The sequence below is a fragment of the Corvus kubaryi genome, unplaced genomic scaffold, assembly GCF_017639235.1.
Source record: "Corvus kubaryi isolate FWS band 111438036 unplaced genomic scaffold, C.kubaryi_AGA036_p1.0 37395, whole genome shotgun sequence".
NCBI lineage: Eukaryota > Metazoa > Chordata > Aves > Passeriformes > Corvidae > Corvus > Corvus kubaryi.
The window spans coordinates 6,414,223-6,439,737 of record NW_024581134.1 but is presented as its reverse complement, the minus strand read 5'-3'; the positions used below and the strand labels follow the sequence as shown (position 1 = coordinate 6,439,737).

At 44.8% G+C, this 25,515-nt stretch overlaps 1 protein-coding gene and 1 long non-coding RNA gene across 8 annotated transcripts in view; one reads left to right on the top strand and one right to left on the bottom strand.

Annotated features, from left to right (window-relative positions):
* Nucleotides 1-15,859, bottom strand: part of CUNH8orf48 (chromosome unknown C8orf48 homolog) — a 28,966-nt gene extending 13,107 nt beyond the window's left edge. For 4 of the 7 annotated variants that reach the window (XR_006018047.1, XR_006018046.1, XM_042039914.1 and 1 more), the window contains exons 1-7: nucleotides 15,680-15,818; nucleotides 14,619-14,862; nucleotides 13,625-13,768; nucleotides 7,878-8,095; nucleotides 6,275-6,427; nucleotides 5,106-5,232; nucleotides 599-663 (exon numbers count right to left, since the gene is read on the bottom strand). Coding sequence is in view for 5 of the 7 variants with exons in the window: in XM_042039914.1 (XP_041895848.1) it covers nucleotides 632-663; nucleotides 5,106-5,232; nucleotides 6,275-6,427; nucleotides 7,878-8,095; nucleotides 13,625-13,768; nucleotides 14,619-14,853 (909 nt within the window). In the remaining 2 variants the exon portion in view is untranslated. The other 3 variants (XM_042039916.1, XM_042039912.1, XM_042039911.1) reach the window with 3 other exon arrangements.
* Nucleotides 15,860-15,931: 72 nt separating this feature from the next.
* LOC121670238 lies at nucleotides 15,932-18,000 on the top strand. The gene is made up of 3 exons (XR_006018081.1): nucleotides 15,932-16,214; nucleotides 16,302-16,411; nucleotides 16,520-18,000. It is a non-coding gene; the product is annotated as an uncharacterized LOC121670238 (long non-coding RNA).
* Nucleotides 18,001-25,515: the final 7,515 nt, after the last annotated feature.

Below are 25,515 nucleotides of genomic sequence, written 5' to 3'. Positions count from 1 at the left end.
AGCCCAGCTGATCCAAACCAGGGGAGCTGTGCTGCACTGATCCCAGCAGGGCCTGAAGGTGTTGAGATGCACTTGGGCTTGGGAGTGAAGGAGCTCCCAGATGGTGCTGCCAGGCTGTTCCTGAAGAACCGCTCGTGTCTTCAGCAGCAGCTCCTCGTGGGGCCGAGCCTGACATTTCAATGTTTCCTTCACACAAGGCTTGGTGCTGAGAGCTGCTCGTGGCCTTCCCACCACAAGTGGATTGAGGACATCCAGCATTAACTCAAATTCCCAAGGGAAGAGACAGCCCAACCCTCTTTTTTTAATGAGGCATCCAATCCTTTTTACACCACCCATACCACGGTGTGTTTCTATTTTCATAGCCTGTCCTGTGATGTCACAGAGAAATGACAGATTTATTGTGAGTAATGTATCTAAGTAATCTTTTCTAACCAAGTGATGGATGTAATATTAATAAATGTCATTGTTTTATAAAGTAGAAACCCTGTGAAGTTGCCACCAAGCCCCCTGCTCAAGTATACAGCTTGCTTGCAATTACCAGTACTGCTGTATGTATTTTTAAACAAGCTATAATACTGTGATGATGCTGTAAACTTACCTCTGTAGGCAAAAAATGTTCTATTTCCAAATGTCAGGATGAAGGATGTAAATGTTCTGAAAGTGCTATCAACAAAAAAAAAAAAAAAAGGAGAGAAAAAAAAGGAATTTTCACAGAATATTCAAAAGGATTCTGTTACATGCTACAAATCTATTTTACAAGGGTATTTATGGATCAGACAGCCTAGTCTGTGAGAACAGTACTATTTTATTACAGAATAAAGAAATGAATAAATAAGCAGTGAATATCCATGCCCAGAAGCTGGAAAATGGTTTTGGGTTGGTTTTTTTTTAAGTACCCTGATCAATTCTTTAGGTAATCTGGAAGATGGAGGGCCCTGACAGAAGGAATCCACTCCCCCTCATCTCCCATCCACATCCTGCTGCTGTCAGTGCTGCCAAAGATCTTCAAAATCAGTTGTGGAGGAAAAAAAAGAACAATTAGTTGCATGAAAACAATGCAAATGTGGTGTTTATAGCATTAATAGCTGTTTTGCCATCATTTAAACACAGTAGATCCAGAGCAGCAGCCCCGGGGCAGGCAGGGCTGATCTGCACACACCCAGCGCCTCCCTCAGGGGCCACAATCAAAAGTCACTCTCTGAAAATCACATCCCGCGGTAATAAAATCACAGCCTGAGGAACGCAAGGAGGTTTGAAAATGCTTGAAAAATGCAGAGCTGGGAGCACTGCAGCTCTTGCTGGAGGATATGTGGATGGCTTGAGGGAACTGCACTCAGTTCAGGGTTTTGCTGAGAGCTGGGTGAGCTCCAGCTCCACAGGGGAACGTGAGCCTTTCCAGCAGCAAAACCTCATCCTTGGTGCCACCAGCTGAAAGTATTTGTCAAGTTCCCCAATATGAATCAATGGGTTCGGCTCCTCTTCTTGGAACCTCAGCAAATGGGCTCTGGTAAAAAATAAAATTAAAACAAATATCTGAGTCTCATCACACAGCAGCCCCATGAGGGGAATTTCTGAGGAGGCACTGAGGGACCCCAGGGGAGCCTGGAGCATTTCAGATTTTAGTGTAACTTCAGAGAAAAGGTCCAAGATTAATGGAAAGAGGCCACAAAGATGCTCTGAGGGCTGGAGCACCTCTCCCATCAGGAAAAACTGAGAGGTGGGAGTGTTCATCTGGAGAAGAGAAGGCTCCAGGGAAACATTCCTGCACTTGAAGGGGACCTACAAGAAAAACGGAGCAAAGCTCTCAGCAGGCCCTGTGCCCTCAGGACAGGGTAATGGTTTACCTACAGGAGGGTTGGTTTAGGGTTTTTACATGAAGGTTTTTACACTGAGGGTGGGCAGGCCCTGGCACAGGGTGCCCAGAGCAGCTGTGGCCACCCCTGGATCCCTGGCAGTGTCCAAGGCCAGGTTGGACAGGGCTTGGAGCAGGCTGGGATAGTGGGAGGTGTCCCTGCTCAGGGCAGGGGTGGGTTAGGTGGAAGGAAGGAAGACCTTTGGAAGGTCTCTTCACGCTCAGACTCTTCTATGATCCTACACTGGACCAGTGGGACCACAACAGATTTCCTCAGTAGCTGGAAATCCTAACTCAAATATCCCAGAATCGTGGAATGGTTTGGGCTGGAAGGGACCTTGAAGCTCATCCAGTGCCACCCTCTTGGCACCTCCCACCAGAACAGATAATTTTTGAATGTTTATCTTTGTTCCCAGCTCATATCCAGGAAGTTCATGACACTAAAACTTCATTCCCACTCAGAGCTGTGCTAGCAGCCTGTTGGGATTGACAGGGAAGTTTATCCCAGAGACACAAATTCCCACAGCCTAAGAGATGGATGGAAAGGGTATTTTTTACAGAGAAAGCTAGAGCAAATGAACCTTACAGTGCTGCAGTCCATGGGAAACTGATTTTAATGATAATCTGAGGAATTTAAGTTTATCCAAAGGGGGTCAGTTATAAAAGCCAACATCCCAAAAGTGGCTATCAGCATACACAGAGCATAAACCAACTGAGATGGGAGAAACCCTCTCTGCTAGCACAGAGTTCAGAGCAATGATCTCCACAACAGCAGCAATCATTCAGAAGATTAAATCATGCAGCCCTGGGTGGCATGAAAGCCACAAAGCCAAAGCTGCAGAGCACTTTGAAGAGGCAGAGTGATTTGTTTCACAGCCACAGCTGCTTTTCCATAGGAATCCCTCTTGAGCCACCCTGCTCCTTTTATGCCCCAGCAAGCACAAACCAGGCAGCAGATGAATCAATATTCCTTGATCAGAGTTTTGGGGGTTCTTTGGATCAAAAGAAAAATCTGCTGCTGGAAGGGGAAAAAGGAAGAGACATCACCCACCCTCTCTCCCACATCCTCCCTGTCAAGAGTTTTGGATCTCCAGCCTCAAAAACTGCAGGATTAGGAAATAAATTATTTAGGGGCTCGGATCATTCATTCCATTGCGTATCTCTAAGAGCTGCTAAAGAAAAACACTCAGATCTCAGAGTCAGTGGTGATAAAAGAACGAAACAACTGTAGCAAGCAGCAGGAAAACACATCCAACAGCCATCAGCAAAATCTGCTTTGATTTTCCTGAGGAGTTACCCGAGTTCTCTTTGTAACATTTATGCAAACAAACAAGAGCTGTGCAGGCACTGTGTGTGAGCAGGATGCTGTTCCACAGACAAACACAACGCAAGTAACTCCCAGTTCAGGATTTACAGGAAGGCTTGACAGCAGCTGCAAAGAAACGTTTCAGGAGCTCTAGAAAGCTTCTATGTTCTGAAAGCAAAAGTATCAACGTGTACAGATTATTTTTAAGGAGTCCTGGAAGTCACTTCTTGTGGGTCTGTAAGGGCTGAAATCTGTGCTACAAAATGACATTTTCAAAGGGTTCAGTTCCTGATCACCTCTTGTACACCTGACAGCCTTTACAAGGCTCCACGTGGAATTGTGAGTGCCTTTCCCAGTGTTTGCAGATCGCAGAGACTTCCCAAGGCTCAGAGAACCAGGGAGTGAAGACCAAAATAAGTAAGGAACAGAGGTGGAGCACCCATAAAGAGACTGGAAGGGAGGAGATTTAAAGGATTTAAACATTTCTAAGGATTCCAGAGCAACAGGAAGGAACAAGCAGAGTTTATTCTTTATCCAGGTGCTCTGCAGGGACAGCTCAAAAGGGAATGTTTTTAGGGGAATATTTTTGATGGAGTATCAGAGCTGTTTGCAAGAAACCAGAACCAGCATCGGGCTGGGCTGGGTTTCCACCAGGGGCTTGACCTACTCAGTATCAGCTCCCAGGGAAATCACTCCCAGCAGATTTTTAAGCAGCAGAAGGCAGAGCTTTGCTAACACTTCTGTTTATATCCCAGCATTTCCCTCCAGGTTTTCCACTGGTTCGTGGGAAGTGAGGACAAGAGGCCAAATAGCCCCTGAGGACTCTTATAAACAACAGAGTGCACGAGGAGGGAACAGGCCCATGGGTAGGAAACACAAACCCCACTTCAGCAGTGAGTGCTCTTGTCCCAAAATGGGGGAAGAAAATGCAACGGGGAGATTTAATCCTCTCTGCTTTGTCACAAAAATACAGTGTGGGTTCATAGATAGGGATATTCCTCCAGGATTTCCACGGGGATCTGAATGCCCAGAAATGAGGAGACGGGAGGCTGAGGAGAGTCAGTCCCTTCAGGACTGAGCCAAGGCCACAAGGCCACGGCTAGAGCACAGGGCTGAGCCCTCGCTGTCAGCTCTGATCACAGAGGGGTGTAGAGGTGCCCATAGAGCACCACCAGCCTTTGGAGGCCACAGTGAAGATAATTTCAGAGATTTCCGGCATAATTCCATTTTAGTTGGATGTGTACTGAACCCCAGATCCAGTCTTTGAACAACAGTGGCTTTGTCATCTTGAAAAACTACAGAAAATTACAACAAATTCTCAAGTATTTTCTTATAGTTCTTATTCCAGTTTTAAACTCTGTTGGTTTTTTCTCCTAGGCACCTATCCTGTATAGATTCCATGATTAATTTATTAGTATTTCTCATCCTCTTGGCATCCCCAGTCCTGCTGATTAATTTCTCTTACAGCCTCATTGTTTCTCTTCTATAAATACTGCATTTCATTTTACTGCTTTCTATAGTTAACTTTGCTTTTTCTCCTCCACCTGGGGCTCTCACTTTCAATTTACCACGAGACAGTGGGCAAAGACTGAGCTGAAATGCAGTAATTACACCTCCCTGCCCTGGAAAACCGAGTGATTTATTTTCCTTATGGATGGAAGCAGCTGGGAGCTGCTCTGCAATCCCACAAAAAACAATACTTATGGCTTGCCAGATTAATAATGGAAACTGTTGGCTTCTGGAATTTGAAAAACCTATGGAGATGGATTACAATATATTGCAGCATTTGCACTGAGGAAGGAGAAAGGGTTGACTCACACCCCACACAGGCAGATCTGGTTCCACCGGCAGGAATATTAAACCAGCACCCAATCCATCACTGCCAGAGCAGCTCAGATCCATAATCACTGGAATTCTAGCCCACAGGAGGCTCTCCCAGTTCTTTACCCACTGGAGTGATGGTTACTTTCAGGCTTTCCATTTCCTGACCCTTCAGCCTTTGCCACAAGTCCCAGGGATCCTCTGAAGGTTTGGGAAAGCTTCTGAGTGCTTCTCCTAGAAGTGTGAGCGTGTCCTGAAACAGAAAGGAAACATGGAATTACTCAGGTTTGCATTCCTGCCATTTCTCACGGCCTGTATCACACACCCAGTCCCTCAAACCCAGCCAGGTGGGCAGCACTCACCCACACAATTTGGTGGATTTGAAAGGATTCTGTTTAGGAACTCTGTCAAACAGCACGGCCCATAAAGCAGGATTCCTCCCTAAGGAGGCACAGGGAAAAACAGCTGGCCTTTCAGGGAAGCAGGGGGGAGAAGTGGGAAAAAATGAAGCCTCACTTGAGACTAAAATTCTCAAATTTTAGGTATGGAGGTGAAGAAGTCAAAACTTTGGAGACTGGAATTATTAGGGGAAAAAAAGGAATGTGTGGTACAGCACAAACTCCCACCCTGCTCATCAACATGGAAAGAGATCTGGGGGCTTCAGGAAGGCACCTGCCTTCAGTGGGACCCCCTTCCAAGAAGGAGAGAAGAGCTCTTCCTTCAGGAGGACCATCCTGAGGAACAGCCACAGCTGACCCAAGGAATTCTGCACATTTCACTGCCCGCCCAGCTGCTCCAGAGGCACTTCCTAACAACAAAGCTTCAATCTTTGGGACACTGGCACAGACAGACAGGAATTCCAAGAAGAAATCTCAGTGTATCCCAAAGGCCTCAGCCTCCATCACACATTGCAGTGCCCTATTCCAAGATTCCTATGGCAAAGGATGAGCAAGGAAGCCCAGTGTGGGCACAGTTACCTCCTGCCACATCATTTCATTTGCCATTTCGTCTTGGACAGCCCAGCAGAAAACAAAGTGGGGAGAAATAATCAAAAGGGACCCAAAACCAATTCCAGGAGGTTCTGGGAATGACCTTCAGCTTCCATAAATCAGGCAGCTCAAATGACTTGAGGAGAATGTTGGTGCCGAGCTTTTTATTAATGGCATAGGACCCAAATTCTATTTTGGTTTGCACTGATCTCACTGCCATAAATCAGGGGGAATCTGCCTTAGACATTCTTTAGTTACAGCACCTATAAAATGGAGCATGAATTTTTTTAAACAACATTTGCTTACTCTGCAGTAAAAGTGTTCTTCCAGTTTCTCTCGGATCAAAGCACCTTCCAGCAGAGTCTTTTTTCTCCTGAGAAAGGCAACCTTGGCCAGCTCTGCTTCCTTCTGCTGGCAGTCAGGACACGCTGAAGCCTCGTGGATTTGAGCTTCTGCCACCTGGAAGAGGAGACTTTGATGCCATGAGCAATGTCTGGCCTAGTAAGGTGGCAACTTTGAGAGCAATCAATAAAAATATACATAGAGGCACTGTCTAAAGCCAAAAATTGGCTTTTTAGGCAGTAGTAAAATAATTCATAGTCATAATTCCATCATCTATAACTGTTCCTATGCTGGCAGTGTGTGCAAGGCCTTAGACACCAACCAGAGGGGTTATGATTTTAAATTCTATTTATACATTTTATAAATAAATTAAGAGGCAAATAAACTCTGGAGCAATTAGTTCAAACATGCAGCTCTGAGCCAGAATCCGACCCAGATTCTGCAGCTCTGCTTGTGAGATGAACAGTGCTACTCAGTGATGCCTAGTGTAGTTTATCCACCCTGAAATCTTAAGCTTATTTAACAGCATTACACAAATCCCAGGGTTTGTGCTTTTATGAAATATCGATGGTTTTATCTGATTTAATTGACACAGATTCCACCTGGCTCCATAAACACAGTGAACTGCTATACAAGCAGGGGAATCAACCCTAGAAAGTCCCATCCCAGGCCTCTCTGTCCCCTCTTCCCTGACTTGTCTGTATAAAAATGTTGTTGTGTGGAGCTACAGACAGAACCACGCAGACAGAGAGGTTCAGGTTCCTTTTCTTAGGGAATGTATTCCCACAATGTCAGACAAATAAAGAGGAAATAAAAATTCCACAAAATTTGGAAGCTGGGTTAACACCAATAGAAATTAAAAGTGCAGATGGCTGAAATGTCAAAATGATTTTAAAAGACAGGAAGCCTGAAATAATTATCACACCAGAACTGACTTTAAAGTATTATTTTTAGTGGCAGGGCTGAGGGGAGGAGCTGGGGCACAAAACCCATCCCGTGGTGGGAAAAAACCACCGGGCTGGTGACAAAAAATGAGATTTGAATTGGGTAAAGATGAGACAGATGCTTCTTAATCAGGGACTGAGGTCAGCAAGATTTTATTGGAACTGTTTTTATGAATATTATCTAATGCCTGAGAAAGCTGGGAGCACGGGGAGGTGTTGCCTTTGGAATCACAGAGTCACAAAGACTTCACAAAAAATAATATGCAGAATAATTTGATAAATAGCTGATGCAAACATAACCAGAGAAAAAGGCATTTTCCTTCAGCTGATCCAGGGCTTCTCGTGGACTGCAATAACTGATGACCCCAGCCTTGCTCAAGCACACAGATCAGGATTTTATCACCAGGCAATATTTTATGATGATTATTTGCTAGCAACAGTTCTACAGTGGTGTCTAAGAAATGAGAAAGATAAATCTTGGGACATCAACCCAAAACATCTCTCAGAGTCCTGAGCCTGGCATCAGTAAGGTCTGCCTGACTTGATCCTGATATTATGGCTTTTTTTTCTCCAGTGGTTCTCCCAGAATTTAGGGAAGAATCTCCCTTTCTGTCCCTCAGTACCTGTTTCACAGCCTCCCTGGTGTTTTCCAGCAGGATCCTGTTCATCAGCCGGGCAGGAACAGCACAGGAATCTCCTGTCTCAGCTCTCCTTGCTGGGACTCCACACTGCAGCTTCCTGCACTTCCCACTCCCTGCCTGCTCCTGGTGCATCCCGCTGATCTTCCTGGTGCAAAAAGACCTGAGAGCATCCAGCTCTCCATGGGATAATTCGGGAATTCCTGCCAGGCAGAAATCAACAGGACAAGAGCATCAACTGCTGCGTCAGGGAAAGAAGAGCTGCTGCTCTTTATCTGTGTGACCTCGTGTTATCCAAGGAAAACCCAAACCCAGGGTCAGGCCCTGCCTGCAGCAACAGCACAGCAGAATTTAAATACAAATGTGGATGGCAACTGTAGCAACTGGCACAATAAATGGCTCTAAAATAGGCTCCAAAGTTGGGAGGAAATAAAAAGACAAAAGGTTAATGATACAGGATAAATAGATTAGCAAAGGCAGCAGTTAAATACTATGATATTAAATAAACTTACTGCCAATAATATAGATTTAGCATCTCCTTACCTGAAACTGCAACTTGCTAAGCCAAAATTAATTAATATTTCAAGAGAGCTCTTCATCAATACTCTAAGGAGCAATTTGTAAGAAAAATTAGAGGCAGTGTCCACTGAAGTCACTCTGGAAACACCTCCAATATATTCCACAACCTACAGTAGGGAATTTTTTTGGAGGAAATGCAATTACATTAGAAAACACTTTTCCTCTAAAGCTTCAACAATCATTGCCTAAATTCTTTGTAAGATCTTGTTTAAAAAATATCGTTCCCGCTTTCATCTTCTCTTATCCTTCCCAGTGGCACGTAAAAATAAATAAAATAGAGATTAGACTTCAGATGGGCAGGTTAGGATGGATTTACAACTTCATTCAGGGCTTCTGGGGAGATTTTCCAGAGGCTTAGAGCACAATCAATGCAGTATTTCATGGCCATGAGCACAGGATGGGGCTGTGTGAGGCGGGAGACACCACAGCCCTCGAGGTGTCAATGCCCAAAGTCAGGCAGGGGATGACTCCAGAGGTGTGGCCAGTTCAACTCCAAGGATTCACACACGAATTCCTGCTGGGAGGTTGGATTGTATCATTTAAACAAGCCCTCCACATTGGCTGTTTTTTCAGGATTAAATTCAGTTTCCAGACAGGCACTGCCAGTGCCTTGGCACTCCAGTCCCGTGGGATATCTTGGCATGATCACAACACCAATCCTTAAAATACTGAACAATGTGAATATAACACTTCCTCTAAATTCCCTGTGATTAGTTTAGTCCCAAAGACACAAGATACAGTTGTGGAAATCTGCAAAGAAAACTGAGCACCTCTTCAGAAATCCAATGTTGATGAAGGATAAGGGGATCCATAATTAAAACTAAGCAAAGCAGGAACTTTGTGGCTTCATGAACAACATGGAAAATGTGTTTAAGTGCAACTACTACAGCTCAGAAGTGAGCATCACAGAGCAATTTACTCCTCCTAAGGAGATGATGTATCAAAATGATTAAAAGCAAAGACGTGGTGACAATTTATAGACAGATAAATAAGAATTAGCATTACCTTAAAATGCAATTTAATTAAAAAAAAAAAAATCTGGGGGAGCATCATAAATATCTGAGTGGAAACCACCATTTCAGTCATCAGGTGATTTTCCTTACAATTTCAGTGTAGAATCCTGTAAAAAAAGTGGAAATCATGTGCCACTACTGGGTTTAATCACACTAATAAAATATTCCTGGCAGGTTCATTTATGCTGAACATAGAATGAATAAAAAGATTAAAAAGTTACCATTGTGAGGGGGGGGAAAAACCCAGAACAAAAGCATTTGAGTACACAAAGGCAGAAGTAAAACACATCAGGTCCACTGAGCGTTTAGTGACAGTTTAATACCAGCCTGATTAATTCACTTAACGCTCTTCTGACATCCACAAGTGCAATTTTATTAAGAATTGGTTTCTAATAATGCATAAATCCTGTGCTGCCACACACCCACCCATCTGCACCTCCAGACTTCAGAAGAAACACTGGCAAAGGGAACAGCAATTTTTAAACCTCACTGCACGACTCAGTGCTGGAGTTACTTTTTCATGTTAATTCACGTAACAGGAAGCTCAGAAAGAATATAAATTAGGGATCAAGGACTAGAATTTCATGGAAACAAGCCCAAAAAATGGTGAGAAAAGTTTGTCTTTTAACTGAATTATTTACACATTCAGATTTCCCCCAGGTGTGGGAGGTTCACCTGTCCAGGGGGTCTCAGCTCTTGCTTTGGTTGCATTTATTCCATGTCTCTCAAATTCCCTCTTTTCCATGCAGACATGCTGGAAGGCTCCTGCTCCATCTGTGGTGGCAGAGCTGAAGGTCAGTGCAGGGCATCCCTGCCAGTGCCAATGACTGCTCCAGAAGGACATTTTCTGCTCTTTGGTTGCTCCAAGCCCAGCGTTGCCTCTCTTCGTTGGGGAGGAGAGAGGCAGAACAGGTGACAAGAGCAGCCCAAGTGAAGCAGCACAGGCATCGATCAGAGCCACGTCTCGCCCAGAGGAAGGTCACAAAACATGGAATATTCAGGAAGTAAAGCCCCACAAAGTGCACCAAGAAGCTGCTGTGATTCCAGAAGCCCAGGAGAGAGAAGCTAATCCCCATGTCTACATCCCAAACCCTGCTGAGGGGTTGTAACTCAGTGACCTACGGAGGTTTTGCTGTCTGTGTGCAACTCCAGCCTTAAGTGTGACATTTGAAATCCATGAGGGAGTAAAATAGGAAAATCTTTACGAGTTTCCTTTTCCTTCGATGTCTTTGATTTAATATGAAAATTGGCAGGCATTTTGTTGTTATTATTCTCTGCTAATACTCTATTTTAAGAAGATAAAAAGTAAAAAGAGGTAACTGTGAAAGGCAATAATCAATACCTTACTGCTCTTCAGTAAGGTTTTACCTCTGCAGCTCCAGATAACATCTTCATAATTAATTGATGATAATAAATTGATTTTACAGTTCAGATGAACATGCTGACAGCCTGACCAGCAAAGAGCATGAGAAAGATCCCTGCACATCACACAGGAGTGAGAGAAACAGGCTGAAATGTCAGGCTGTTTATCACAAACAGGAATTTAAAGTGAGTAAAACTCCTCCAGCACAGTGAATCATCACACAGACACACAATGACCTGGGTTGGAAGGACCTTAAAGCCCATCCAGTGCCACCCCTGCCCTGGGCAGGGACACCTCCCACTGTCCCAGGCTGCTCCCAGCCCCAATGTCCAGCCTGGCCTTGGGCACTGCCAGGGATCCAGGGGCAGCCCCAGCTGCTCTGGGCACCCTGTGCCAGGGCCTCCCAGCCTCCCAATTACAATTGGGAACAATTACAGCAGCAGTGCAGTGCTAACAGTGCAGGAAGATGAACAGGCAAAGCATTTAATGGAGACACATTACAAAGGTGAGAGGCACGTTGTGAACACAGCACCAGCCAGGGGGTTAAAGAGCCCCACCTGAATTTTCAGATACATCCAAGCTGAAGAACTGCCATTTCCTGAGTACATTTTAAAGATGACTAACGTGGAATAATCTCTGTGGAACTGAGAATTTATAGTCATGGCTGTGATGTATTTGCCTAATAACAGCTCGTGCTACCACACTGGGGTGGAGGGACAAAGACAACTATGATGACAATTTCTCCCTTCTCCTGAGGCCAGCATCTTTTTCTTCTTTCAGCCCACAAAGAAAACCATGAAAAATAAAAATGACACTCCAGAGTGTTCCCATTGGCACAGAACCTTTTGCTCCCCCATCACATTTAACCCTATTAGTAGTCAGATGAGAGAGAAAGTCTTGAAGCAATAAAACAAACCCTGATTCAGAACAGCCTGTGTGCTCAGTGCACACAGTTCACTAAGCTGAGTGTTCTGAGGGGACCCACTGTGCAGCAATCCAGTTCTAGGTGAGCTCATCTACTGCATTTAAAAAAAAAGTATCTCCAACTTGCTAAAACAAGACAAGATTTTGCTAAAACAAGACAAGATTTTGCTAAAACAAGACAAGATTTGGGGGGTACCAAGTGCTGAATGATCAAACCCAAGAGAAGCATTTTTATGTATCAGAAGACAAAAGTTGCTGCGCTTATTTTATGATCATATTCAGCAATAAAAAATGCAATGCATGGCTAATTATGATTGATCTGGGGTTAACATGGCTGGGTTTGCATCAAAGAAAGATAAGCATGAACCGTATTTTGTGCTCTTCATATTGATCACTGGAAGCACCAATGTAGCTGAGAAGGGCTGGGCTGTGACAGCGACAGGACAAGCAGGAGACAAGCCAGGTCTGCTACATCAGCTCAAGATAATGGAACAGAACTTGCTGCTCAAGCCTCAGGGACCACTGACTCTCCCTGGCACCAACATCCATCACCCAAAGGCAGAGCATTCCCTGGTGCACCACTGCGAGAATCTGACAGTGATTCTATGAATAAAATCCTCCGAGTGCAACTTTCAAGGGAGAACCCTGTGGAGATGGAAAACATCCTCACCCTTCAGCTGTGGTTCATCATTGATTCAGTGCCTCTGAACTCATCAGGTCCCTTTCAATTTCTCCAGGAATCAGTCACAGGATTCTGATGTATTTTAGGAAGATTATCTTGGAGGAGCAGGCCAGGAGAAGCCTCCCTACTATAGATGAGCTGCTCCACACAAGCTGCCTTCCACTGAACCGCAGGAACAGAGAAATGCAGGAGATGAGTCAGGAACCCACAACATTGACTCACCACTGTGGGGAAGGAGCTCTGCAATTCAGAGCAGCCTAGAAGTGACCTCAGCTCCTGCTTTTCTAGGACAGATGGGTGCTTTGAGGATGCCTGTACACAAATTCCATGCCATTAAGTGCCCAGGCAGGAGGATCTCCTGGTTAATCAGTCTTACAGTGACCCACAGAACTCCAAGTTTGCTCACTTCCCATGAACATGCAGATTGAGGAAGATTCCCCGTCTGCTCCCATTATCTTTTGCTCAATTACAGCTTTCTTGCTCTTTTTTCTTAATTAAAAATAGCATCTCTGACCCACTTTTTGACAGACTTTAGCAGGGCTTGCATCCCACCATCTGCTCTCACAGTTCCTTGCATAACCAGTACATGGAAATGGATCCTTTCCTTCCTCCTTTCCCTTCTCCTCCTCCTCCCTACACTCCATCATTATTTGGTTAAAGATGCTCCATTGTTCCTGCCAAAATTGGTGCCCTGCTGCCTCCCTCAGCTTGGGAAAGGGACTAAAACAGGGCAAACAAGTAAGTCAATAATCAACACAGTTGATTAACAAGAGGGGGAAAACCATTTCACACAATACATTCTGAAGTCATGTTTATTTTGGAGAGGAAAATCCCCAAATTTCTTAATACCTGTACAGCTGGAGAGAAAAAACCTGAACAGTCCAGTAAAAATGTGAGGATTACAGTTAAATTTAAAATGTGGGGACATTTTTCAGTGTACCTTCCCAGGTTTTGTGGTAGTGCATCACCAGGATAATGTCACTACATGGGCAGATATGGGAGACAAACTGCTCTCCAAGAAAGCATAGAAGAGAAACTTTGTACTTAATTACCTGGCTAATTAAGCCAGGCTAATCAGCTGGCTTAACAGCCTGTGTATAAAATTTAAGTCAAGTTTACATCCCCTTCCAAAAGAAGGAATTATGACTTGTGCTGAAGTTACCACACTCACCAGCAGGAGTTCTGACGACAGATTTGTCTGGCTGAATCCCAGTGTCTTTATTTTTCAGATCAACCCATTTTCCCATGGCATCAATCCATTTCCCTATGGCAGCTCTTTCCACAGCTGCAGAATCCACTGCTTCAGACTCCTCCTCTGCAAGGAAAAAAGGTAACTTGGAACACACATTGTGAGGAAAGCAAAGTGGGAGGCAAATAATCCTCCTCTTGAATGTGCCAGTTCTCCCTGCTGAGGGAGAAGAAACCCTGAGCCACAGGAATACACAGATGAAGCCAGGGATTTCAGCTTCTGTCCCACAGAATACCTCACACTGCTCATTTCTAATCACCCCTGAACCACGGTATGGGATTCCCTGAGAAAATGAGAGCTGCTGGCACATTGAATCTGATCTGAAATGCCAACTTAACCCCCTGTGCCTCCTCCCTGCTGCAGCCCCATCACTGATTTCCAGCCCTTCGTTTGTGGCTGCTCAAGTGCTTTCAGGAGCTCTCTCAGGATGTTGGTCCAAGGGGAAAATAATGCGGCACAGAGAGAATAAAAATTCTGTATCAGCTCCCTACTCTCCAGTTTGATGGTCCTTGTGGGTCCCTTCCACTTCTGAATATTCTGAACTCCAGTTCTGCAGGAACTGAGGAAACCACAAAGATGTGAAAAGACAAAAAACTTCAGAGGCCTGAGAAGCCACTGAAAGCAAGATGAAAATGAATGGTCCCAGTTCGAAGGAGCACCTGACTTCTGTACTCTGTTTTAGGGGACTTTAAGGTTTTTAAGGTGCCAACAGAATTTCAGCATCACAAGATTACTAAGGAAGCATTTCCATGGCCAAGTCCTTCCCATGGAGGTGTCTGAAGCATGGATCTGCTCAGCACTTTGCACAGCAAGGACACTCCATGCAATTTTCACCTTTATTTTTGCTGTTTGAAGGCCCCCCTGCAGCGATTGAAGCTGTGAAACACAGGCCTCAAACAGAGAGAGCTCTGCATACCAGCATGGCTTTGGCCATGTGATGATGTGCTTTCCAACGCCTCTGACACAGCTGACCCCTCCAAATCCTCTGTGGAACACCACGATCCAGGTGCTTCGCTCTCCTCTTCCTCCTCCTCCTCGCTGAAGGACTCAAAGGTGTCTCCTGAATAGTCCAAAGCAGAGCTGCTGTGACTCTGGCTCAACTCCAGCCCCTTTCCACGGCTCCCAGAGCTCTCTGCCAGGGCAGTCGCCATGGGGCAGCTCTGCAAATGAAAACAAAAATAAAGTCAGCTTCACAGGGAGGACGAGTGGGTTAATTACAGCAACATGGGATATACAGAGGGCTGTTACAGTCAGATCACACCTGATTTAACACCCACAACAGGTGGGTAAAATCTCAACTCAACTGTGATCAAGCCAAAGCACTGACTGGAGCAGCACACGTTCAGATCCACGGGGTAAAGGCACAGTAACAATTAGCACTGAGCATTAGCCATGAATTCTGAGCAGCATTCCTTTCAAATCTGCACTGGATTACAGTAATGCTTGGATAAAATTATTCATTTTAAAAAAATAAAATGCAAATCTTCCCGTCCTATTATTAAGAAGGAACTTACAGGAAAGATGAGGTTAGGACTATTTACAAGAGCAGGTAGTGACAGGACAAGGGGGAACGAGTAGAAATAGAAACAGAGTATGGTTAGATGAGATAGTGGGAAGAAACCTCCCAGGGTGCCAGGCTGCTCCCAGCCCCAATGTCCAGCCTGGCCTTGGGCACTGCCAGGGATCCAGGGGCAGCCCCAGCTGCTCTGGGCACCCTGTGCCAGGGCCTCCCCACCCTCCCAGGGAACAATTCCTGCCCAAGATCCCATCCAGCCCTGGCCTCTGGCACTGGGAAGCCATTCCCTGGGTCCTGTCCCTCCATGCCTTGTCCCCAGTCCCTTTCCAGCTCTCCTGGAGCCCCTTTAGACCCTGCAAGGAGCTCTGAGGTGTCCCTGTGTCCTTCCCTTCTCCAGCTGAGCACCCCCAGCTCTCCCAGCCTGGCTCCAGAGGGGCTCCAGCCCTGGAGCAGCTCCATACCCGGTAACTCCCCGCAGCCAGGCCCGTGCCCGCCCCTCACGGGCTCCGGGAGCTGCTCTGCCCTTCACTCGCTCCCCACAGCCCTCAGGGACAGGCTCTAGGAGGTGTTTTTCCCTCCGCTCAGCCCCACGAGCTCGCTCCTTACCCCGGCCCGGCTCCCCCGGGCGGGAAGGGGCGGCCCCGGCGCTGAGGGCGGAGCGGGGCGGGGAGGCCGGGCCGGCCGCGGCTGAGGCGGAAAATCCTGCCCCGAAATAGCCCCGGGTTTGTGGGATTGTGGTTGTGCCCCGCGTGGAGCCCCAGTTATGTCCCGCATCGATTCCCAGGTGTAGCCCCCCTGGCTTTGAAAAGGACACGGAGGAGCTGGAGCGTGTCCAGCGATTTGTGAAAGGGCTGGGGAAGATGTGTGAGAACGGCTGGGGGAGCTGGGTTTGTTTAATCCCGAGGAAGATGAGAGCAAAGACACAGCAAAAACACTGCTTAAAGGGCTGGCTGGGGGTGTTACACTGACTTCTGTTAAAAACGTTTCAAGCTACAGGTCAGCTACAGCTCTGCTTTGCCGTAAGGACAGAAAAGTCAGGAGAAACACTAGGTGGTTTTTAAAAATGACTTCTTTTACCTTTAGGAGAGTGTATTACGTTCAAGAAGATGAACACAGATGGCCTTGGATGTGACACTTCATGGAAATAAGATGCAAAAAGTATTCCAGGGCATGAAATCTTCCCATCTTTTCAGGTACAATTTCCATAGGTTATACCATGATAAAAGCAGCTCTTCTGTATCCTGGGGTCTTGCTTGAAAATTGCTATTTCAGGTTAGCCACCACCACTTTTTTCCTTTCAGCGAAGCCTTTTTCAGCAAGAAAAGCTGATTCTTCAGTCCTGGGATGCAGAGTGTGTTGTCTGTCACTGGGGTTTTATCCTCATGCTGAGTTTGGACTGCCTGGCCAAAGGACAGAGATCTTGTCTTCTCTCACATTTGGTGAAGTGCAGCTCAAGTGATCCTGTGTCTCCTGGAACAGAGAACTCTGTGCTGATCTATGCATTTAATATAAAGAAGGATTGGTCAGCATGAGATGGATGCAGGAGAGTAATAAATGCATTGATGCAGTGGAGTGTAAAGCAGAGTGGAATACACAGCTCTGCCTACACATTGTACCAGTTTTAGGATTCAGTTGTTTGCTGAATGGGCTGCTTGGGGCTGGCCCTTTTCCTCTGGTTTGCTGCAAGAAATTAAAATAATTTACATGGGATCAACATTTCTTTTACCTTTTCTGTGCACACAAACGAGAGCAGTGATCAGAGAGGTGTGTGAGTGGAAGGGGAATTATCCCACTGCAGGAGGTGGGAGTCAGCTGAATGCCAGGAGCCCTGGCTGCCAACCCCATGGAGGCAGGAATCCGGAATTATGGAATTATGGAATTATGTGCAGTTTAGATCAGCCAAACCTGCCCTGTGTCCTAAACCTCTCCAGCCCAGAGGTTCACCTTGCATTGGCTGCTTTCCTTGTCAGGAAGATAACACAGCAAACCATCTCTCCAGCAGCCAGGCTGAGGGAGATGAGCATCTGGAAGGGTCTAGAAGATAACGTCAGAGATTTCATGCTCTGGGTTATAAACCGTGGGGAAACAGGGCTGGGAGAAACATTACCTTTTCTTTAAAATTCTAATCATCATGCACAGAGAATAACACAGAATAACTGAGAGTAACACTGATCCCCACAGCTCCCACTAAATGCTTTGATTATTTATCATTGCCCATTTTTTATGGAAACAGTTGACATTAGATTATTAGTGACCTGGGTGGTATTTGATCTTTTTTTTCCCTGGAGGTTAAAGACTTTGTAGTTTCCTGTTCCAGGTCCTTTTTAAAATTCATTTTAGAGCGTGAAAAATATATTGTTCCGTCAAGTTTATTTCTCTGACATTTATTCAGTGCAGAGTGTGATCCTAATATTAAAGGTTTTTGATTTGAAGCCCAGGATACAGACAAGGCTTTTCAGTGGTCTTCCCTAAAACAGGATGTTTCATCCCTGCTCCCCTGCTGGTGCCTGGGAAGTTAATATGTTGGAACAGCATAATTATTTGAAGGAGTATTTGTTTTTCAAGGATTTGGGGGTGATATTAGATGGCTCAGCCCGGTTGTGTCACAAGGTATTAAGGTTTCTGCCCGCTAATGTCATGGAGCTGGGCCTCTATAGAGCCATAAATAATATTGTGTGAGAGCCAGTGACAGACTTTTACTCCAGCTCAACTCTTTATCATATGTTATATTAAATTTAAACACAATTGTTGAATTCCTTGGTGTGGGCAAATGCTTTTTGATGTCTCCTTCTATTAAAGTTGTAACATCCCTTTTAGCCAGAGGGCTGCATGGAACTCCTGCTTGCTAGGTGTGTTTCTCAAATAATCAGCCTCTCATTAATGATGCCAGCAGAATTAATTGGGCTGTCACCACGAGGTTGGGTATCCAGTTGGGAATTATGGGGTGAGGCCAGTGGAATTAAGCTGATGGTGGGGAAAGTTCATGGGGCTCAATAATGAGATGCTCATAGGCATTGTTCTGTAGGAAAAGGCAGTTTGAGGCTGGAGCATTTTTTTTAGCTCTGCAAATATGAAGAATGAATGCAAGAACTCTTAGGAAATTTGAAAGCATTTGTTGACAATTCAAGATACAGTCAAGGTTTTCCTCTTTATCAGCACAGAGAGTGCTGCCAAGGAGCCCCCTGACACCATAAATCATCCAGGAGAGTGGAGAGGCTGGAAAGATTACAAAGGAAATGCTCTGGGGCAGGCAGCATGCTAGGAAGTCATTGTTTAGGGCCTGCTGTATTTAAAATGGTCATTTCAGCTGCCATTAACTCCCATCTCTAATTAGAAAATGGATTGATCTTTGCCTAAAGTTGCTGGAGACTGGCAGGTGTCCCTGGCAGATCAGAGCTCTGCATCCAAATGAGATGGGGAACGTGTCCACTGAGGTTCAGACAGGAAAAAAAGCATTAAAAATCCATATTTGTAGGCAGCTGTTGTTAATTTTCCTTTGGGTTTGGTGTAGGAAACAACATTCCGGTCAGCAAGGCCATGCTCTGCCTTCCTGATTTTCCTTGTGCCTTCAGCTGGATAAATATCCTTCCTCACCTTGTCCTAAGGAGGTGGTAAAGAGCAAATTTTTCCCTTCGTCCTTTGGTGCCTTTCAGTGCAGACTGCAGATTTCCCTGCGAGTCCTCTCTTCTTACAGTAGCAGGAATTTCAATAACCCGATGGGAAAACATCTGAAAATGCAATAAAGTTCCATTAGCCAGCACTATCCAATATCCATTCATGGGGATAGATCTCCATTTATATGGAAGCATCCAGATCCTCACCAGACACTGAATTTCTAAATCACACCTTCCCCAACAGCCTTAATCTTTTGTGTCTGAATGAATCAGTGCTCCTTTACAGCAGCAGCCTGGGAAAATCCCCAGATCCTCCTGCTGCTGGGGACACACAGAGGGGCTGCTTTCTAGCTCAGTTTGGTTCCTTGTGTGCAGGTTTGCATCAGTTCTTTTTAACTTTCCCCCATGCAGAGTTATTGTTGTTTTTCCAAGGAATATTGTATTCCCACGGATGGACAACCTGCACATGACATTAATTCATGGGAAAGAGGAGAATCGGAAACCCATCGAGTTGAGGCTTGAGATTTCCTTCATTTTCCTCTCTCCCTTTATTATTTTTGCTTAATGATCTCCCTGTGGCCTATCCTGCTGAATTCACAGTGTGTTGCTGTGGGAAGAGCTTCCAAAGGGATCAGCAAAGGCACCCCGTGCTCTTGGCAGATCAATACTGGACTTATTTATCCATCTGCTTTGGTAATAAGTTGACTCTTCTGGGAATCTTTCAGGATTGACTTCGAACTGATGAGTTATTTTGACAGCTCAGCAAATGCTTTAATTTAGAAATTGCAGCTTTTCATACTCCCACTGTGTTTAACCCATCATGGTATAAAACCCCAGAATTTATTTGTTCCTCAGCCAATTTGTTGCAGTTTTGAAGTGCCCCACACATGCTGCGGGTCATATTAGCAAGCATTTTCTGTTTTCCTTTCCAGTCCTTTGCTAGTGGAATATTATTTCTACTGCAGAAGGTGGATTGATTTTGTAGTTCAGAGGACCTTTATAAACTGTTCTGAGCTTAAGCTCATTTCTCATGGCCCTGGAGGAAGGAACATCAATGTTGCTCTGAGCATTTCCCCTCTGGGAAGGAGGTGAGTTGTTTTAGGTGACTGTAGTTTTGGGGGAGAAAACTTCTCACTTCATTTTCTGGGACTGTTTGGTAACTCAGAAAACAAGCATTAATTTGAAGTTGGGCAACCAGTTTTGTGTGTAGGTATTTGAGGACTCCAGTGTCCTAATCTAAGGCAGATCTCCTCAATAAATGTAGCCCCTATAATCTTAAGCAGTGATTTTACCTGTGAGCCAGACAAACCCCTTGGTGCTTTCTGGAACATTCCTCAGGTGTCTGTGCAGAGTAATGCTGCAGCTACTGAGTAAACCTCTGGTTATGAACAGAATAACTGTTAAATTGTTAACTCTCAACTCCCATTAATAGAATGGCCCTCAGGTGTCAATTTTGGTCCCAAATAATTTTGGGCTTTTAAGAGTTCCTGTTAGACTTATGAACATGCATATGCCTAAAATGTCCTTAAAAGCCAATTAGGGGTACATATGGGAACACAATTTATACTGACTCATATAATTTTGAAGAACATTTAAAACATTGATTACTCTCCAAAGACAGGTAAAATAAGGATTGGTGCTGGGAAATCAAAAGCACAACAAGCAAATGACTCCTGTAAGGTCAGACAGAGTGACAGCCTGGATTTGCATCGTGGCACTTCTTGCTGTGACAGATGCACCTTGTTATTCATTACCTTTCTCATTATTAACCTTTGATAATGTAAAATTGTCTAATTGCTTGTGTTATCCTTTGGAGTGAATCACCTCTCTGTGGCATCCTCAAGATGAGAACTTCACAAGTCCTGTGCTTTTCCCCCAAGGTTCCTAAGCTCACTGGTGGATATTTATGAAATAATTGGGCTCCATTTGAGTTGCTGAACCACCCACAGAGGGAGAGGATTGACAGGAGGAAGCTGCCACTGAGTTTGGCAGGCAGGTGAAATGCTGCCATGCCCAGGAGATCCCCAGAGTGTGGGGATGAAAGGGGATTTCAGAGTGCAGAGCCTCACAAACTCTGTCAGACCCAGTTATCGTCTCCTTGTGGGAACCACAGAGATCCCTCCTCTCCGCTTGAGATGCCTGGGCACAGCCACGCTCATAATCCTTTCCATCTGATGTCATATTGATCTTTGCTGGCAGAGCTGGGAGAGGGAGGGCTCTCCAGAAGGAAAAAGGAAGGAAATCAAGCCCAGGCTTTTTGGGTTTGAGACATTCAGCTGAGCTCCTGCTCCGCTTGGGGCCGTGCAGGGAGAGCAGAGGCTGATTCCTCCTGACTCCATCCATAGGCACAGGATTTCCTGATCTCTGTGTTCCCAGCCTTCCTCTCTGAGAGCTGCCAGCCCAGATCCACATCCACAAGTGCCACTGGACCTTCTCGAGCTGTTTATTGAATTTCTGGACGTATCAGAAAAGCGTTAAACCGACAGACTTGGCTCAGCCCGGGTGTGTACCCTGGAGTAAATCCTCCTATCCCATGCCAGGAGACCAAGGCTCCAGCAGAAAAGGAACTTGATGATCTGATTCTAATTAGTTTCTTGATTTAATGGCAGTAATTTTATTTTCATGATGGTTGCCATTGCCCCAGCTAGCAGGAATAATAGGCTTGGTTTCCTCAAAGGCTCATTTATGATGCAACCTCTGTTGAATCTTAAGCAATAACAAGCAGAAGCCCATAGTTACTTCAAAATTATGGGATTTAGATGGTTAAAAATGTCATGTTCTCTCACCTGAGGTTGTTGACTGGGAATTGGCAGTGGAAGAAAACGAACAATCATAAAATTAAAATATAGTTGGAGTTGACTCCATTTCATTCTAAGATGATCTTTTTGTTTCCTTGCTGATTTAAACACCTGCAAGTTAAAGTCCCCATAAAACCAGAAATGGGCAAACTGAATTTTTAGGGCAATTACACAGCATGGGATGTGATGTGTTTACACCACTATAAAACCAGAATGACTCCACAGCAGATAATTAAAAACAGGGGAAACAAATGGACTGATCTTAATGACCTAATAGGGGAAGTGTCATTAAAGTAACATTCAGTTTTGGTTACCTGAACCAAAAATGCTGTCAAAAATTACACCTGAGCTGCAGAGCTATCAAAACTTGTAGCCTCAGTTGTTTTCCTTTCTAACTTGTAAAAATTTCACTCTCCACAGCTGGATTAGACTTGGATTAGGGATCTTCACTTCCCCCCCTCCGTGATTTGCACAATCCATGGATGGATTCAGCTGGGGACAGTTGTCTGAAGGTTTTGCCTGCTTTGAGCTCCCTGTCAAGCTTCATTCCCTTCATTAAGGGTATATCTACCTCCCCCTGCCTTTGTCCTGCATTACATGGAATTTCCCATTATTATTTCTTGCACCGATTTACCTTTCTGAATTCTTCAAACTCAGGAATGCTTACAGCTCTGAGGCCTTGAGCTTTCCAATTCCTCATTCACAGAACACCTGCTGACTCCTGTGATAACTCAAAAGCCTCTGCTGGATTGTTCCTGAATTTTGAAAAGCAGAATACATTTACAGTATACCCTTAACTCTCCTTTCTTCCTCTCTTAGTTATGAATAATAATAATCCAGACTCGGATCCACTGCATACTTATTTACATGTTAAGGTGTATCCATATGTGTAGTGCCTTGGGAACAGCTGATTAAAGGAAAGCCAAATTGATTCAATGTTACATTTTCTGTTCATGAAATATTTGAAGTATAGAATGTTTGAATATTTAATTGTTCATTAAATATCTGAAGTAAAATACTTGTAAAGAACATATGAAGATGCATTTTGATGAAGGTTGTAATGGAAATACGTAAATGGAGAAAACATACACTGGAATGTGCTGATTGTTTTAATTTAAAAATGAAGTGTGAAGATGTATTTCTATTCTGTCAGGAACTGGTGCTCAAATGTTCTGGAAGCCTCACAGATCCTGAGCACGTTCCCATCATGTACAGCCACAGATACACAGAATTAGTGGAGTGAAGAACTGCTCTGTTTGCAGAGCTCTGTGACAAGCAGCCCCAGTGTCTCCAACAACGGATTACCCTAAAGTACAGACAGAAACACGGCAAAGAACAAATCACAGAGCAGAGAGTGAGATATGAAAGCCATAATTCAGCCCCCAAGCTGACAGAGCTGGATGAGCCAGTGAAGCTGTGGCACCATTAGCATGGAACAGGAGCTGCTCTGGGTGGTTAAATGCATTCTACCCCAACAAAACTGCTTGTCCTTACAGCAGGGCCTCATCACTGGGGGCCCTGGCAGCAGCCAGGAGCATCAAACACCAGCCTTGTGTCTAAAAACTCAAAAGTCCAGATAAAGTGACCTTGATCTAGGCTGGGAGAATCCCAGGAGTTGCAGGAGTTTTATTAAAACTTAAAAGCGAGGCTGCTGTTTAAACTTTATTCTCTTCCCTCCCCAAATAAAGGAAATATTGACAAAATCTGTGGCTGGCTGGGCCAGCTGGGGGCACCTCCGTGGAGTGCTGCCTTGCTGGCTCTTCGTTATTCATTTTGCATGTTTGTTATTGAAGAGGAAGAATTACAGGTGTCTTGAGAGCCATCTGTGTTCATCTTTGGGATAGAAGACACCGTCCTAATGGCAAAAAAAGTCATTTAAAAATTACCCACTTGGCTTTTCTGTTCTGATGGCAAAGCAGAGCTGGAGCTGAGCTGGAGCATGTGATGTTTTTAACAGAAGTTACTGAAACACTCCCTGGCCAGCCCTTTAACCAATGTTTTTGCAATGATTTCTGATTTTTGATGTAAGGCTTGTGTAACAGGCATGGCTTGGCGTGGGAGGCCTGGCAAGGAAAGCTCCTGGTGTTCCTATTTAGAATCTGCTTTGCTGTCCCCTAACCCCAGCCACAGACAGAGCTGATGGCCTGGGCTGGGCATTGGTCACAAACCCCGTGCAGTGCCAGTAAAATGTTCAGTATTCTGGTTTGATGAGGCTCAGGGGGTGCCTGTGCTTGGGCCACTGTGACAAAATTGATACAGGAGCAAAGATGTTGTGTCAGGCTGTTCCTGGGCCAGTCCTAGGGCTAAAATAGGCAGCTTAGGTCTCAGGAGCATAAGGAGATTAGTGTCCAAGTGTAAGGTCGGGAATAGCAGCACATCCCTGATTTGCCGAGCTATGGATTGGGCTGGGGAGGTGAAGGGAATTTCCCCAGTTCAAGGAAAGTTTGTAACAAAATGTGATTTACGATGCTCCTCACCCTGTCCTCTGCTGACAGGGCATCTCTCCATCATTTATCGTTTTTCCATGGGCAGAAATTCCATGTTTGAAAGCCAGAATGGGTTCTGATCTGTCTTTTACAGCCTGCCAAAATAAACCCCCAGATCCAAACAACCCCACATCAACCCTCCCATCTTCTCAATGATGAAGTCATTGAACAGTTCTCATGTTCACATTTTAATGCTGAGGCTTGAATCCGTGTGTATTTATTAACGACAACATACTAACAACAGTTTAATTGGAAGCACCCCTTCTAAAGGCAGAGCACTTCTGATGTGAAGGAAACCAAGGATATCAGAGTGCTTCCAAAGCTGTCAGCATCCTGCTTCCCACCAGGAGAGTTAAATTCCATTACATAAAACCTATTGCTGTGCTTCTCCCCGAGCTTCATCTCTGCCTGTCTCCAGCTGGATGCTCAGAGGAGTTGCTGGGTAATTTACTCAGTCAAATGTGCATTTAAGGCTTCAATTGCTTCTTTGAGGTAGAGCCCCCTCATTCTGCATTTCACAGAGAAACAATAGAGGACTGAAGAGGTAAAATTTAGTGCTTAAAAATGTGCTTTGCAGTCCTGGTTAACCCTCAGATTGTCCACATCTCTGTAATCCTTTACATTTACAGAAACGTGGTAGAGTTAATGAGTGTCATGATATTTTTTGTCATCCTTCCCAAGAAACTTTGTCTTCCAGGAGAACCTGAAGCACCAGCAGTGCTGTGAGCCATGTGGAACCCAGTCTGCCTCTGGATTTTTTTATGGATGTATCATAATGCAGCCAGGATTCTGCTCAGCCACCTGAAAACGTTCAGCAAGATCAGCTTCAACATTTGTTTTCTCTCTCTTGATTCATGAAAGGAGAAATCCTGCCCTGGCTGCCTCGGATGGATGATGACTGTGGAGGGATGAGATGCTCCAGAGCATTGTTATCACAGTGAAATATGGGGGTTTTGGTGGTGGTAGGAATTACTTTTAGTTATGTAGCAGAACCCCCTAAGAATGTGAGGCTGTTTGTTGTATCAGCTGTGCTCGACATGAAGAAACAATTCTGTGCTCCCTGTGATAAACCTGAAGCCATTGTTTTAAAAGATGGGCTGGACCTGCATTTCAGAGGGGGAGAATCCACTGGGGAGTTTTAATTGCTCAGACATTGAGGAGAGATAAAAAAGGTCGTGGTTGTGTTTTACAGCACATTTTGCTTTCCTTGCTTGAGATTTTTCATCCTGATGATAGAAGCTTCCTTTTGAAGCAAAATTTCTCTCTTCCCCAATGTATCCACTTGGGAGATTTCAGCCTCTGGGCTGCTTGATAATGGGATTGCAGATGTTTGCTTTTTTAAACAGATTACTGAGGTGGCTGAATGCTAGTTTGAGATTTAACAGTTGTTATTAGGCCT